This window comes from Aricia agestis, chromosome 21, assembly GCF_905147365.1.
Source record: "Aricia agestis chromosome 21, ilAriAges1.1, whole genome shotgun sequence".
Classification (NCBI taxonomy): domain Eukaryota; kingdom Metazoa; phylum Arthropoda; class Insecta; order Lepidoptera; family Lycaenidae; genus Aricia; species Aricia agestis.
In genome coordinates this window covers 5,627,957-5,644,288 of record NC_056426.1, presented here as the reverse complement: position 1 = coordinate 5,644,288, position 16,332 = coordinate 5,627,957, and the positions used below count along the sequence as shown (strand labels likewise).

The 16,332-nt window shown below is 35.9% G+C and overlaps 1 protein-coding gene across 1 annotated transcript in view; it reads left to right on the top strand.

Moving 5' to 3' along the window:
• The first annotated feature begins 236 nt into the window (after nucleotides 1–236).
• The window catches only part of LOC121737722 (homeobox protein MSX-1-like), a 38,511-nt gene continuing 22,415 nt past the window's right edge, over nucleotides 237–16,332 (top strand). Inside the window, exon 1 of the mRNA XM_042129408.1 lies at nucleotides 237–761. Coding sequence (XP_041985342.1) covers nucleotides 398–761 — 364 coding nt within the window. The 5' untranslated portion in view covers nucleotides 237–397. The remainder of the gene's footprint in view (nucleotides 762–16,332) is intronic.

Below are 16,332 nucleotides of genomic sequence, written 5' to 3'. Positions count from 1 at the left end.
CATACCTCTCCATTCATTGGTTCCATATCCGCCCGACGACGGTTCACCCGATAAGGCGTATTCCACAGAGACCATTAATTTGAGCGCGACGAACCCCGCCTACTTAATATCGCGTTTACACACATGTAGACGCTATCGCCATCTCGCTCCCTCCGCGCCGCTTATTAAAATTCCTCGCTCGATATCTGCGTCTCGCTCGGCGGAGGCGGGCTGGTATCGCGGTTTTCGCCCCAATACTAGCGCGATTTCCACCGCGCCTAAACGCGCCCGCGTGTGCAGTGACTGTGCATGACGAGTACTCATTAGCCGACGATTTGTTTCGTGTCAGCTATGCCAATAAATCGCCGAATCTAGGAATGGCATGTGATCCGCCAGACTGCGCTAGTTATGTGCTGAGATGAAGACGACGCTGGACGAGCGATCCGAGCCCGCCGAGAGTGGGAAGGGCCGGATATCCTTCAGCGTGGACTCGCTGTTGGGCAGCAAGGATGCGCCCAGGGACACTCCTGATGCTGTCTCCAACGAGGGGGAGAGTGTAGTGGAGTCTGATGAGAGCGACGTTGACATTGAGGATGTAGAGTCCAACGGGGATGAGAGAGATGAGAGAGATGAAAGAGAAGCGGAGGAGGTTGAGAGTAGAGGCGTGGTGGTCCCTCAACCGCTTCTGCCGAGGTTGTACCAGGGTCACCCGCCGTCGTGGCCCTTCGGAGCCTTCCCCTGGATGGCGCCCAACCCCATGTTCAGAGCTGGATCGCCTAATAGTGAGTATGGATTTCTAGATATACCTAATTTTTAATATTTAACAAGTCTGACGTTACAAAAACGTTATAAGTACAACATAATATCGCGATGCTACTAAAAAAAGTGAAAAGCTGAACTTTTATATTTGCCGACCGGCGCGCGGCATTTTCCTTTTTTTCATATTTTTCTTAATAACCTGTGTATTTTTTAAATATTTTAAGTAAAAATAAAAGGCATGCACGTTTGCTACCGACTTTTCCTAGCCATTTTAATGTTATGGCAATGGCAAAATGTTAATTAGTTACTGATACAGAAAATGTAGAGCTAACGACAAGAAATAAATTAAATTTATTAAAATAGTACCTAATTAAATACTAATCCTTTATTATGTTTTATTATGTTCTTGCTTTTTATATTATCCATAGCCTTCATAAAATATTTATTTTTATTAATATTTCCTAATATTTTCACACATTTCATAAACAGCGGTGCAAAAAGTGTTAAATATATTACTATGCGTGTTTCATTACTGCCAAGTATATTTTAATATATTATATAAAAATAATACAAGTCACTAGTTATACATTGCGCACACATTTGGCCACTATAAAAATCGCCCGTGGCTTCGTTACAATGAACCGCACACCGACACCGAAACATAGATGTTGGAGCTACTATAAAGTCCGTCAAAGCAAAAATGAACAATGCTTAATGATGCACAAAGAAATAGTTTTGAATACGCGATAATGATGATTGATTAATAATTTGAAATAAAATTGATTTAAATAATCTAAAATAATGAAATCATTAGTTGTGGGCACACGGAAAACGTTTCCTCTAATCTATACTAATATTATAAATCTATACTAATATTATAAATGCGAAAGTATCTCTGTCTGTCTGTCTGTCTCGCTTTCACGTCAAAACTACTGAACTGATTGTAATAAAATTTTGTACACGGATAGTCTAAAGCCTGAGAAAGGACATAGGCTACTTTTTAACCGGAAAATGGGTTATAAGGGGGTGAAAATGCGTAAATTTGTTCAAATTAAGTTAGTTCCAAAAATTCATAATAGATGGCGCCGTTCGTCTACTACATCGCGCTATCGCTTGCTCATGCATCTTTCTATAAGAGGTGGTACCATGTTGAAGCATGTTTTCCGATTCTTTCGATTGTTATACACTGTATCATATACAGTATACAGTTATACACGTCGATAATGAATAACTCAGTACTTTATCTACGCAGTGATGAGTGACGAAACCTTAAACCTACCAATGCTAAATAGTTTATATGGGTAAAGCTAAATTTGTGTAATGGGGGACAAATAAGCTTTAGGTTTAATTTTAAAAAATGAAATAGGTATTATGTGCGCACTGTACAGCTGTTTTTGGGTATTTTGATTTATGGGGCACATTTGACACCAATTTTGTTGACACCGCGCGCTATAAACTGAAGTCTTCGCGGACGAAGTCGCGGGCAACAGCTAGTGATTTATAATTTAATAGATAACGATGTAAAGGAGCTTCATGCTGGATGCGATTGCGGTTTCTTCTGCTTTTATATAGCAAACTATTAGACATCTGACTGTTTGAAACGTTTACACAGTGTATTAGTAATCAGTCTGCTTGATTTTTTTGACACATTGAAATCACTCGACAGACAGAGATGGATTAACTTAAATAGTTATAAGTGTCATAAATATTTATATTAGTAAGAGGGCAACTTTATGATGAATTCATAATATTTTGTTTTCATATTTTTAGCAATATTAAATTACTATTTATTCATCAGTTCATCACTCATATTTTATTTAGACTTCTGTCTAATTAGGTATAGATAGCTACACCAGGCTATATTTTGTGAATCGTGATGGCTAGCCAGTTAAGATTTTCACAAGCAGCCACTAATGGCTACACAACGACAAATAAAACAGAATAGCATACTGATTTCATTAAAATAACAAAGTTATTAGGGTTCCCATAGTACAAACGTGATTTAAAGCCGTTTTGCACCGAACTCTACGATGTGCGAGTCCGCTCGTTCGACTCATACGTATCTAGTTTAATATTTTGTGTATTTAATATACTACAAATATATTATGGCTAGTTAAGGTTACATAATTTTTATACGTGGGAGAGCCATGCTTCGGCACGAATGGGCCGGCTCGACCGGATAAATACCACGTTCTCACAGAAAACCGGCGTGAAACAGCGCTTGCGCTGTGTTTCGCCGAGTGAGTGAGTTTACCGGAGGCCTAATCCCCTAACCCCTACCCTATTCCCTTCCCTACCCTCAACTATTCCCTTCCCTTCCCTTCCCTACCCTCCCCTATTACCCTATTCCCTCTTAAAAGGCCGGCAACGCACTTGCAGCTCTTCTGATGCTGCGAGTGTCCATGGGTGACGGAAGTTGCTTTCCATCAGGTGACCCGTTTGCTCGTTTGCCCCCTTATTTCATTAAAAAAAAAAACATAATATTTTAATTGCCAGAATAATGCACTTGTTATTTAGAATGTAACTTGTTTCAATGGGTTATGACTAATTTCCCCAAAGCTATGATAGTTTTCAAAATGGTTTACCTAATACATACTAATATCCATCCAAACTCAATAATGTAAATACGAAAGTGTGTATGTCTGTTTGTTACCTCTTCACGCCCAAACCGCTGAACTGATATGATACTTTTACCCGGAAAAATATGCGGGTCCCGCGTAATAAGCGAATTTTGGCGCAAAGAAGTTTATACTGAAAAACCACTTTTGTATGAAAAAAATTACAGTTTTCAAGTGGCATATTTCAATAAAATATATAATAATGCATTTTAAATTGAAATCTAAACAAAGGTTGTGTATCTTCACCCTCCATTTATCTCGCTCTATCTTTATCCTTTTTATCAAAGCTCATGAAAATAAATTAGTTCAGCAGCTGCAAGATGATTCAGAAATAGATTAAAATGCGAGATTTAAAAAAAATGAGATGTCTTAAAAACCTGAGCTAATGAAAAGAAAATTTCTTAGAAACATAATATGATCAGGGCACAAAGTTCTTACAGGTACAGCTTTAAGTTTTCAGACACCAAAACTACTGTTGATATGTGTTATTATAAAAGGCATATATATTATTGATTGGTAAATTATCGCACAGGTTACAGTTCCAAACTGGAAATGTTGCACGCGTTAAAAATAATAGTGCGTTCTGCGCAGTCGGTGTGAAACGCCCTTAGTAGTAACATTATAATGTGCGTGGGCGTAATTTTTATTGTTTTGCGTAATGTTTACATGTAGTAAATACATACTATAACTCTTGTAGTCAATAATAAATTGTATCATAATTTACATACTTAAATTATCATGATTCTGTTTTGATTAATTTTGTTCTATCTTATAGCAAAGCTAAATATAGGCGGTTATAATGTTACGTATCAACAGCGGAATAAAAATTCATTGATAACATTTTTATTTCGTCTAGTTACAATTATATTTTTTACTCTTTTTAATATTTAAGTTTAGTATGAATTAAGTAATTTTGAATATTTATCGTAGTCTCCTGGAAAGCCTTGAATATAGTTTTAACCAGCGCCTAAGTTCTCTATTTAAACGACTTTACTAAATTTGAAAAAAAATCTCTTTTTTATGTTGGCAAATGGTCTAGAAAAGCTCCTAGTCTAGAAATATGTAAAACTTGTATAAGTACTAGGTACCCATTTAACTTGTAAAATCCGACATTATTATTCAAATACACCGTATAATTCCGTAATAAACATAAATAAAACAAATTATTATCTACAAAACTTTGGCACTATCTATACAAAATTATTTATGTTATATAGTAATAACAATTAAAATATTGCTTTAGGTATTCTAAATGTATAATTACAAATATCTAGGTTAGGTAATAAACTAGTGTTTGACTATGACTCTACACACTCAAAATGTTAAGATGCTCCCTCACCGGGATCATTCGCTTGTAATGTATATGTCGCAGTCGACTGATTAAAAAAGCCATTCAATCAAACAGCTAGCCCTTTGACTGAACAACGCCATTCAATGAAACGTCTAGCTCTTTAATTGAATATTTAAGTCGCTCAAAACGTTCAACACTACAGCTGATTCAAAAGGATCTGATTTATTGACCCTTAGCTTAGGTTTGAATTTTGTGGACCTTTCGAACTTTGAATTGTATGTTAAACGATCTGTCATAAAATTTAAGTTACGGTACTCTACTATTTATGTCAGTAGCCGAAATATAAAAATATTTCGATGCTCTATACAAAAATATTCAACTACGTCATAGACAAAATGGCCCCAAACAACTCAGTGGGGCTAAAGCTTATAACAAACCTACGCGTCAGTGACGGAGCGTCAAGTTGCGTCAAGTTGTCAAATATGTTTTTTGTATACAAAACACACATTTGACAACTTGACGCTCCGCTTCGCAGACGCCTAGTCGCGTAGGTTTGGCCTAAGCTTAATGAATGCACAACACTTTTAGGGCTTACGTACCCAAAGGGTAAAAATGGGACCCTATCACTGAGACTTCGATGTCTGTTCGTCTGTCTGACAATGCCAACATAATATTGCCACGAACTGCCAATGCCCTACGTAATACGTTCCCTTTCCACATCAAATTCATCACACAAGTCTTCAGTGACCACATATTATCCCAAGTATTTAAACTGTGTGATACGGTTTAAACTTTCTGAGTTAATGGTGAGGGGGGTATTGTGGCAGGTCCTTTATTTATTACACTACACATTACATAAATAACATAAACTCATTCTTTTTTAATAAAATTTTTATTAAAATAAACATTTAAGGAGATTCGAGCTCCGATACAAAGAACACATTGCTTGGCTCCTTTCGCTGTATAGTGGAACCCTTCGTGCGCAAGTCCGACTCGTACTTGGCCGCTTTTTGCTTACTACAGAAGGTATACTGACCAAATAATACGAGTAATAATACAAATCATGATACCCAAAATACTTGGCGCATCCGCTGCAACAAAAACTGTAAAATTTATTTTTGTTTTTATGTTTATTTTTATTTAAAGTAACATAATTATTTTTGGAAGTTGTTTTTGTGTAATTAATAAATGCATGTAATTATACCCTAAAAGTTATAATGCAGAAAAATAATTGGTCGAAGTATTCTTTGCCAATCAAAAATGTTTGGTTTTTGTTGTGTGAATATAATATAATGTTTCATTTAACTAAGAAATACTTTTTTAATTATTGTTTTTACTTTTTTTCAGTTGTTTTACTCCTATAACATTAGAATCCTTTTTTCCATACATACGTAAGTATGTAATATTTCCTGAACTGCCCAACTCTTCTATATATATTACGAACTTTTGCCCGCGGCTTCGCTCGCGTAAAGAAGTATTATTATATTCAAACTTTCATCCCCTATTTGAACCCCTTGGGGTTGGAATTTATCAAAATCCTTTCTTAGCGGATACCTACGTCATAACATCTACCTGCATGCCAAATTTGAGCCCGATCCGTCCAGTGGTTTGGGCTGTGCGTTGATAGATCACTATGTCAATCAGTCAGTCACCTTTGAGTTTTATATATATATATATCTAGATGTTGTCTACATCAGCTTCTGAAGTCTGAACTTTTTTTTGAATATTTTATTCATATCAAAAACTTAAAAACTAATACATTTTAAAACTCGCCAAACCAAAGTTTATCGGCGAAGATAAATGTTTTGTTCGCATATCTCCGGAACTAGAAAACCGATTTAAGTAATTCTTTTGTTGTTTTAATAGATATTGTTCAAATGATGGGAAACCGCAAGTTGCATAAAATCGGTTCAGTAGTTTATGAGATAGGGAATTTTGAAGTCATTTTTTTAAATTGTTAAAAACTACCATAAATATAGAGACAATTTATTATATTTTGAGGTTATTTTGAGACGATTGTGATAATAATTAGGACTGAAATAATATTTAATTGCGTTTACAACTGCATAAGGTAATTATGTACCATTGTTTTCGTAACAAATGTGTGAATTAATGGAGCCCTCGCTACTTCACATACACACTTCATACATCTATTAGCTAACTACTACGTATAATAGACATAATATTTTAATTATTTACTAGCTAAAATGCGAGCTTTGTGAGGGCTCGGCATATTGACTGATCGATGATAACACATATCTACATATAAATAAAAATTACTATGTTAAAGCACAAAATATCATTAGTTTTTCCGTAAAATGTACCACAAAATGTACAGGTTGTGGGATGTACTAGGGCTCGCTTCGCTCGCCCTGACTAAATGACAGCAACGGGCTCCAAAATTCGTTAATGAAAAATATCTTATAATAATATATTGTCCTTTCTCCGTTCTCGGGACTCAAAGTAGGTATCTTCATGTCCGTCAAAATCGGTTCAGCGGTTACAGACAGACAGGCAGATAGACACATTTCACATTAATTTTAATATTAGTATGGATTAAAACACAATCACCTATAGAAACATAAATATAATCACATTTTTTGTGCAAGTACAAGAAACATTTAAGTTCAATATTACAATATAGATGTCGCAGACGAATTGTATAATCCACCGTATTACATTACGGCTAGCTGTTTTAAAAACAAGGCCGTTTTGTAATGCAGCGGTTTAACGATTAGCCGGATTGTTATTGCGATACGTTCTTCAATAGGGCGGCCCACGTTTAGCCGCATCGTACTTTTCTCGTACATATACTTTCTTTACTGTTTTACATTGACAATAATAGAAACTCTTTAATTGCACCTGAAAATTGTTCTGAAAGTTACTGCTTTCTTTGTTTAATTCACTCAAAACTTCGCAATTCAGCAACACACTCTCGGTATCCAACGCCATTGTCACAGGCAGCGCTAAGAGTATTAAGAATCGAAACTAAAAACTGTCAAAGAGGCGACTTATCTTTCGCTTTATTACATTATGGCTAAACGTTTTGAATAACGTATGGCGCCGAATACATTCCGGCGATTTTTCATTTAGCCGCATTTAATCGGGCTAATCGATAAATCGCTGCATTACAAAACGGCCCTGTTTTTTAAAACAGCTAGCCGTAATGTAAAACGGCGAATTATACAATCCGCCTGCGACATAGATACAGTAAGACGACACAAAGTGCCTGTCAAGACTCCAGATGAGACGTTTTACGCGCGAAGTCCATATGCGCGTTTAAATTTCTATTGCATCCAGATACCGCGTTTTACGCGCGTTTTTACGCTATAAACATGGACTCAAAGTTATCACGCTCCAATCAAATACGTCCATTTGCAACGGACTCGCGCGTAGTTCTGGACGCTGCAATGGCACCCAAGTATCTCGACTCGCGCGTCGCTCGCGCGTTTTACGGGCGAGCCTAGAGTCCCGCTCAGAGAGCCTGTCCAGGTGAGGCGTTTTACGCGCGTAATCCATACGCGCGTTTCAATTTCGAGCCTTTTTTTATGAAATAAGGGGGCAAACGAGCAAACGGGTCACCTAATGGAAAGCAACTTCCGTCGCCCATGGACACTCGCAGCATCAGAAGAGCTGCAGGTGCGTTGCCGGCCTTTTAAGAGGGAATAGGGTAATAGGGGAGGGAAGGGATGGGAATGGAAGGGGAGGGTAGGGAAGTGAAAAGGGTGGGGATAGGGCCTCCGGTAAACTCACTCGGCGAAACACAGCGCAAGCGCTGTTTCACGCCGGCTTTCTGTGAGGACGTGATATTTCTCCGGTCGAGCCGGCCCATTCATGCCGAAGCATGGCTCTCCCACGTGATAATTTCGATACGGAACTTTTTATTGACGAAATTGAAAAAAGAGTGGCCATGTGGAATATGGAATCTTCAGATTATTCCAATAAAGTCATAAAACGCAGAAACTGGGAAGAAAGCGTCGAGATTTTTGTGAAGCAGGTGATTCCGAAGAAAAGAAAAAACTTTAGGTAGTAAAAATGTGTGTGTAGTATAGCCACAACACAACTGCTCTTTCCGAGTCCATGTTTGTAACTGGCTGCTGAATCCCTCCCAGCGTTTTACGCGCGTAAAACGCGCACAAAACACCTGATCTGGACAGGCTCTCATTGTAAGCGTTTTACGCGCGAGTTAGCGATAATATATGTAGCTCTAGTATCTCAGGTACGCGCGTAAAACGCGCGAGTCGCTCACTTGCGCGTAAAACGCGTCATCTGGACAGGCTCAAAGGATCTTCTATTTCTAATATGAAATCTCTTCCAACAGCTCTCATAACGGAGAGAGAGAGGATTAGGATTTAGAAAAGCAATTATTAGAATGTCTTAAGTCCAAGGTCATATTATACTAATCAATTGTAAATAAAAATATATTCTCTCGAAACTATTTGACATCTGCTTAAGTTTTGTAATCAATTAAATATACAAACACTATAATGGAGATCGTAAATTATAATTATGTCGGCCAAATGAAGACATAAAATGGCGTACCTGTCAAAATGTAATAGAGCGCCATAAATTTGACATTTGACGACCTGTCAGCTTTGAATATAGTTAAAATAATTTACTTTGCGTTCGGCGACTAATGTGCTTTCTGATTATTATCGCAAAGGCTCTTCTGATTCATGAGGACTATCAGAATTGAGACACCAAGTTTAATTGTGCAAATTATGACAGAACTAATACGAGGACTTTATTGAGGCAAAAAGATTTGGAGCCGGAAATATGTCCAATGCGTTGTGGGGTCTTAGGTGGTGTCTTCGAAAATTAAAAACGAATAATTATGTTCTACACGTTCGGGATCGCTAGCTTTTTCCCATTATAGGCCACCGTGTATAAGAGCATCATTAATTTTATTAGCCACGCTATGTACGGTACGACTTACGTACTACTGTGGTACGACCTAGATGCCCTAAGGGTCCAATCACACCGCAACGCGACACGTGGATATACATTTCTAAATTTGTATGGATTCGACAGATTTGCAAGACATCTCACGCAATTGAAGAAATGCATGCATCTACGCGTCGCGTTGCGGTCTGAATTGACCCTAAGACTATTCAGTATACAACTGAATAGTCATGTGTTAGGTACTGCACTGCATCATTAAATGAAGATTTTGACACAACGTCATTGAAGTTCTACACCACGTACCTAAGTCTCTCCTGAAAAGTTGCTATTTTTGACTTACATGGTGTTAGAACTTCAACGACGATAAGCCTCATACATTATTTGTCAAACTCATCATTAAATAGAAGTTTAATCATTACTAAACAATGATGAAAAATTCAAAGCAGATATGTTACTACCGCGTGCGTTTTGAAGCTTCAAATACGGCCCAATTGGGCCGTCTGTTGTTTAGTCTGCATCGAGCGCAGTCACGAACGTGCCGCGTCTTGTCTTACCTAAATAAATTGAAAATGACGTCGTGCGTGTTTCGAAAATGTACCAATTATGACTCAAAAGAAAACAAAACACATGGAATCTCTTACAACATGTCTTGATTGCAATAAATATCTCGATTATTTACATTTTCAATTATTTTTTCGAACAATCTGGAAAAAATCGAATTTTCGAAAAAATTCCATGTTTCACGCCACGTGGAAAGTAGATGACATTGCAGATTTGATGAAAACCTCAAGTCATGGCGAACAAATTACGATATTTGACAATTCGTTTTTTTTTTATTGTTTGACACTGACAGACGATTAAATGTCGTTTTTTTTTTTCTCTCTTGATAGTCTAGGAAACTTTTTTCTATTGTTATTAATGAATGTGTAGCTATCTTCTAATAAGGCTAATATAGAAAAATGATAATGTTAAATCCCTGTATTAACTAAATATTTATAATAATTTTTGCATGCTTCAAAAGCAGAGTGTTTGATACTGTATATAACTATAAGATCTTTGTAAACAACATTCTTTGCAAATAAATGATGATTATGATTATGATTTCGTCATAGCTCAGGCTGGCTCAGGCGAAGAAAGAGACAGCGATACGATTCGACGTTTAAAAATAGAACTGTCTCTTTTATGTAAATGGTTTTTCGTATCTTTTGTTTCACTTAGCTGTCAAATTTGTCAATGTTTGCAATTTTGAATTTGAAAATTGTTCGGAAGAGATTTTAGCCGGAAAATAGTATGGACGTAACAGATCTGTATAAGTAGAATATCATTGTTACTAAATATCTCTGAGTGCGGCAGCAAGTCGTTCTAAGCAGTGGCAACATTATATAGGTTCGGTATTTTACTTTAGGTCACAAAAAATATCACCTTCAACAACTTATGTGCATTTGTATAAAGTAATTATCCAAAAATTATTGCCAATTTTTTGCAGATAACCCATTTTAATAATTACACGGACAAAAACTGACCTAAAAGAGGTTAAATTTAAGTTTTTCTTTAAAATAATTATTTACGTTTTTGTTTGACAAAATCGAAAATTCTGACAATTTATGGATTAGGTAGCCGTCTTTTTTATTACAATGAATTAAAGTTGAATCATCTACATACATATTATAAAGAAGTTTGCTTACGTCAAATGGGATTCGAAATTGTTGGACTGATTTTTATGAAATTTGCCAAAGACATACAGAGTAGACCACGTAGAAGGGCATAAGCTACTTTTGGTCGCGGAATAATGTACGGTCCCGCGAGATTCCAGTTAACGCAAACGAATTCATAACTTGGTGGGAATCGTGAGAAACGTCTAGTATCTACCTTACGACAATTTTTACATATTACTAGGCTTGCCACCTTTAGAAACCCCAACAGTGTGGGCCTGCTTTGGGTGAGCAGGCAAGCGCGGACGGAAGCCACGGAAGACATGTAATAGGCCCTCGCGTCTCCGTCCTGCGCGAAAGTAGGAACACGGTCGGGTTTTAGTGGGTACAGCTGCGGCCACTTACCATCTCTTCGGCCGTAGCAAGTCCCACATACCCCGGTGGTCCTTCTCCAACGCTACCGGGGATGTGTAATAGCATTTCCCGACCAAAAAAAAGGCTTGCCACCTTTATTTTTTGCAAATTAAAAGTACATTGGCTACTTAAGGTGAGAAAAAAACAGTACTTATACAGTTAAAAATAAAGTACAATTTATAAAATTATATGCATAAATAAAAATGAATTATGTACCTACTTTGTTAGTCTCTTTAAAACTCGAGTGATAGGTGATACGAGGTTCTTCGGGTCATCTAGTTTGAAATAAGTAAAGTATTTTTGCGTACTTTATTATTTTCGTAAAGTACATAGTAAAATTGCCTAAAAAGAACGTACAATACTTTATAATAATGTACGGGTGGCAACCCTACATGTTAGTGACATAATCAATGTAAACTATGAGATTAGACAAATAGTCGCAAGTCGCAAAGGTACAGAGACTTAAAAATTGAGTAATTTCATTAAAATTATACAAAGTACGAGTATATTTAAAACTGTAAAAAAATATATACTTACACTTATGCTTATGTGTTTAAACACCTAATTAACTGATTCAATTTGTATTGATATGGATCTAAACATACAAAAAAGTCCCCCTTTACATGTTGGGCCGTCTATGAGTACCGTCGATTTTGGACAAACAATAGTAATTAATAATTATAGACGACTAATTTGATGCTCGGAGCATTGCGCAGATTTTTTTTATCGGGAATCGTATATTTTTCTGGGATAAAAAGTATCTATTATATCCCAATACAAATAAATACTTTTATGAAAATCGAATCAAAATTTCGTAACTCATCCATAAATAATCACGGAGTGCTACCTAAAAATTTCAATTCGTCTATTTCAGCTGTATTTGTGTAATAATAAATTATTATTTTATGTATCTATTTATTTTGCATATTAAAAGAAAGTGGGTATACGATCGTTAAATTCAATGTTGCGATACGAAAACCTATAAAATGTTGCTACAGGTTCATTGGTAGTTGTCTTCTCCCCTTTCTTTGAAACTATATTCACCTATCTATAATGTTATGTGAAAGTGGGGTACGAATAGGTGCTAGGTTTGTGTAAATATATACATTAGAAACCTACACTTTTAAACACGTTAACAAAAACTAGTCCAAAAACTGGTCCCTTTGGAACTCCATACATTTTAGGATAGGAAAATAATGGAAGGCATACTAAAGACTCTCTTTGACAGGGAATATTTAAATCACTACATATTTTAAAGTATTATCCATAATAACTGTATGTCATGCTTTATTTTCTAGTGTATTTTTCTTTATTGTTTCCACTCAAACGCTTTACATACGTCAATTGGAAGAAACATTGTCATAAATTATGCTACTAAAGTAAATTGTACGATGCTTTGCTATTGAAATTAACCCAAAGGTTTACGATTTGACCCTAATTGTGAAACCATTAAAAAATTAACTGAGATTATAATAATTATAGACGTAATACGTTCGTAGTATTGTAATAACAAATGGAGCGAAGACAATGAGTATGTCAATAAATTGTGACCCCTGGGTCGGGATGTATAATGCATGACGTTGACGAAGGAAAACTACGGGCATAATTAAAATTCATTATCAATTAATGCTTTATTGGCCTAAACAAAAAATGTTTTAGAATGTCACCAAGTTTTACTCAAAAGTATATTTTCAGAGTTTTTTTATTAGGTATTTGCAATAATTATCTGCGTGTTTTACAAATTCACAAGAATTATAAACAAAATATTTTTTGTCAACTAAAAAACTAAACTTCTTCGAGGCTGATTGGTACCATTTTGACTTTTGCATTTGGTGAGAACTCTTGGAACTCTCCCTGTTTGTGAATTAATATATTATACCACGAAAAGGTAGAGTAAATCCCCTTATAGATGGTGAAATTTTTCGAAATCGTATTAATTAAGTAATTTTTTTATACGTGGGAGAGCCATGCTTCTGCACGAATGGGCCGGCCCGACCGGAGAAATACCACGTTCTCACAGAAAACCGGCGTGAAACAAGCGCTGTTTCACCGAGTGAGTGAGTTTACCGGAGGCCCATTCCCCTAATCTATTCCCTTCCCTACCCTCCCCTATTCCCTTCCCTTCCCATCCCTACCCTCCCCTATTACCCTATTCCCTCTTAAAAGGCCGGCAACGCACCTGCAGCTCTTCTGATGCTGCGAGTGTCCATGGGCGACGGAAGTTGCTTTCCATCAGGTGACCCGTTTGCTCGTTTGCCCCCTTATTTCATTAAAAAAAAAATGTTTTTTTCCTTTATCAAATGGATTAAATTTATTCTCCTTAGAGTTACATACGAGAATATTGAAGTAGTTTTGTAAAATATAATACATAGACTTACTAAAAACAGAAATAAGATTGGCCCCTATAACATTGGACGAATCAGCATAATTATAATACTCAGAAGTTCATTAAGATTATTATTCATAATTGCATCTTCAGAAGCCAAATTAGGTAATTAAAATTTTAACTACAAGATTGCAGTTTGCAGTAGGTAGTCAGAATGACGTAAACAACCGAAATTAATATTATATCATAATTGTTATGAATTATATTCCCCAACAGCTATTAACATAAAGACAAAAACATATTTGGCAAGAATTTAAAATCTAAACAAATTAAACATTTTAGGTATTTTTATTAGTCATAATTATTATACCTCATTCTTGTGACTCGCTAATTTTAGCCTGAGCTTAGTAACGGAAAAGATATGTCATGTTATTTTTTGCGTTCTGACAAGCTTTGATGAAAATAGGAAGGCCGTCAGTGTCCTAGATAGCGTTAGGTCTTGTAAGTTGGCACTCATGTCAAGATAAGCGCGCACCTTTGATAGATAATTAACACATTCGTTATTTTAATATCGTTATTAATATGTTCGAAATAGTGTTGACAAGCCAAGGCAATTTATTATTAGAATTTATTTATTTTCAAGGCAAACGAAATTCGTTCTAATATTGCCTATTGGCAACTAGAAAGGTTACATACAAAACAAACAAATGTAGGGTGAAATCACTAGAGATTAGACAGTAGTTAGTCACTGGACAGAGCACAACACAAAACACAATATTTATTAAGGTTGCTCCTGTTTTTCTTTAAAATTAGGCATTTTATTACTTTAAAAACAGGCAGTTTTTAAAGCAGCCTCAATAAATATTGTGTTTTTTTGCTTTGTCCAAAGATTGGTACTGTCCAATCACTAGTAATTTAAATAATATTCTATCATGTCGTTGGCATATATTTTTTTAAATCAAAAAAAAAAGTATGAACATACAGATAGGATTTTTTAATATTTTTTGCACGTTATAGAGTACGAAAATATGCGATTTTAAAACTTACGAGGTGACACGACTTTTTTCAGCAAAAGCTTCCTACAAGAAAAAATATCGCCCTCTATTTCAATATTATCTCTCCTCTACTCGAATGCAAAAATGGCCCCAAATAACCTCAACGTGGGGCAGTTAATTTGACTACACTATATCCTGTCCTAAGCCCTGTCTAATATACGTAGGTAATATGTATGCGTGTACGATATTTCCATTATCGATAATATTTTTTAAAGTAGACTTATTGATGTTCATCTATATGTGTAGTGTATACTTAAATCGATATTCCATATTATATCGATATCGATTAATCTCGATGCGATACAGAAGCTCTAATTGAGCGATATTCTCGATAATTCCAATGAGGCGGCCATCTTGTTTTGACGGGATCATGTTAACGCTAATTGTCAACATCCGTTGAATTATTTAACGAAACCCATTGGCCTGTCGATCATCGTCAAACGAACTTTCATAACCTGACGCATCAACAGTGGTACTGCACTTGTCGATGTTATGACTTATTCAGTTCGACGATGTAATTAGTGCTAAGGGTCAGCTCATATTGCAATGTGACGCAATTTTAAATGAGCCATTAAAAAGGGGACTTTATTTTATTACATATGAGGCTAGTAAATTAGATTGACAGACTTGCTAGCAGTGGTGGACTGCCTATTTCAAATTTGAACCCTAAAAAAGTGCAGTCACGTTGTGACTTGGGCCTTGTGTGCCACCAAAAGGCTTCATACAACTTTACATCGCTCGGCTAAACAGCGGGGCTAAAATGGTCGCTTTGGAGAATCATAACATTATGAATAATAATATGATTCATATTATAAAAATCGCAAAATGGTCATTCTGCTATGTAAAATAACTCGTACTAATTTAATTTTAATTATTATTTACATTCGTCAGTTCGACAGTCTTGACAATTCATTTTCTGAATTGATTTTAGAGGAATTGCACCATGTGACCATTTTAGGTCCGAACTGTCAACTGGACAACTATAATATTATTTATTAATTATTAATTACCTACTACAGCCATCCACCAATAAGGACCGTCTGAATTCTGATCACTGATATACCAATATAGCGTGATTTTAAAATCGAATGCTGCGCCTATAATGGAACTTTCAGGCGAGCGATCTTTAACTTGCACGGGGCCTATATTTGTAGAATTTTGTTATGACTTATTCAGTAAACAATTACTGCTCGTTACTCGCTATTATAAGGATGGTAATTGCATCGAAATTCCACCGGATGGTAATTAAATTTTATCGATTAATACGGCAATAGGTAGAACTTAGAAGACATAAAAATAGTCGCTTAAAGAATGCTAGGGGAATCTTTTTAACAGT